The 1,294-nt window shown below is 42.3% G+C and overlaps 1 protein-coding gene across 1 annotated transcript in view; it reads right to left on the bottom strand.

The window, feature by feature from the left end:
* The window catches only part of LOC104620392, a 12,270-nt gene that overhangs the window by 2,738 nt on the left and 8,238 nt on the right, over positions 1-1,294 (bottom strand). Inside the window, exon 6 of the mRNA XM_010286594.1 lies at positions 278-364. Coding sequence (XP_010284896.1) covers positions 278-364 — 87 coding nt within the window. The remainder of the gene's footprint in view (positions 1-277; positions 365-1,294) is intronic.

The following is a 1,294-nucleotide window of genomic DNA, read 5'->3' as shown; positions in this document are numbered from 1 at the left end:
TGCCCTAATCATTCTGGACACTTTGCCAGTTGCAGAGACTTCCAGGGCCTCTCCCTCTAACTAATCAGTTCAAGCGCAATTTGATGCGGTTCTTGTCTGAAAAGTTGATCCTGAAGAGGTAGGATGTGCCTGCTGCTCTCATCGATTCTAACAGGAACTGCATCGAAGGGGTATGCTCAGGCATGAGGCGCCGTGTTTTGGGCCCATGGATCCAGTAATGAAGAGGAGGCCTCCAGCCTTGCTCCCCATTATCGAGCAAGTAAGTTTGATGAGTTACCGTGTAAAGCAGGTAGACGAGATAAACTACTTCAGGTACATTCTGACTCAGAAAAATCCACACTAGAGGTTTCAGTTCTTTTAAAATCTGTAAAATAAGATGAGATACATACAGCTTTGTAACTTGTGGCTATATATAAAGGCTAGATATATTTGATTTTTCAATAGCATTTCAAGTGTTGGTCTATGGAGTTCTCAGTTGTAACTTTGCTCACCACTTGCCTTCTCTACCTATGTTTTTTTAGCAGGAAATATGGTCTCTGTTTTCCACTGAGCTGCGCCAGGGGTGATGTTGGTGAAATCAGAACTGGTTGTTTCATGGGCACATCCTGACAGCTGTGAGGATTTGAGCCATCTTGGCATCCTCTTGAGCTATGCCTTCTATTACTTACATTACAGCTCCCAGCTAGCTTAAATGGAGAAGCAGCTGACTCAGATTCTGAGTTGCATTTAAGCTGATGTACTTTTTCTTTGGGTACGCTCAGATTTTTCTCTAAAAAATTAATGTTTTCATAGCTAACAGACTGAAAGCGCTCTGTGACTTTTTTCTCCACCTTTGCTTCTACTGCAGGGAACCAAATTCACTGAGAACTAAAACGTGGGAGGAGCAAGAGGATTTCACTGTCAGAATAACTTTGTTTCACAATTAACCTTGGGACTTGGGAAAGAAGAAATGATGGACTGCTTTCCAGCAGGTACCAACTTTCAGCAGTCCTGAACTGGAGGGGCAGGTCTAAGCAAATGAAAGAAAAACAGATGAGACACTGGAAACGAAAGTAGTGACTGTGACAATGCTATGATAAGATTTGATGCATCCGATCAACCACAGATTCCCCCCAAAACCAATACTGATCCTTCTGCAGTGGTCAATATATGAATCTCTACAAAAGCATTAAGACACTTGTCCCTCCCCTAAGGGATTTTGTCTATTCCCTGCCACCTCTACTATTGTCTCTGTTTTCTGTGGTACTACATAGTGCTTCTCTTAGGATAAAACCAAAAGGGAAAGGAAAACAAA

This window comes from Phaethon lepturus, unplaced genomic scaffold (assembly GCF_000687285.1).
Source record: "Phaethon lepturus isolate BGI_N335 unplaced genomic scaffold, ASM68728v1 scaffold41184, whole genome shotgun sequence".
Classification (NCBI taxonomy): Eukaryota; Metazoa; Chordata; class Aves; order Phaethontiformes; family Phaethontidae; genus Phaethon; species Phaethon lepturus.
This window is presented reverse-complemented; position numbering and strand designations above follow the sequence as displayed.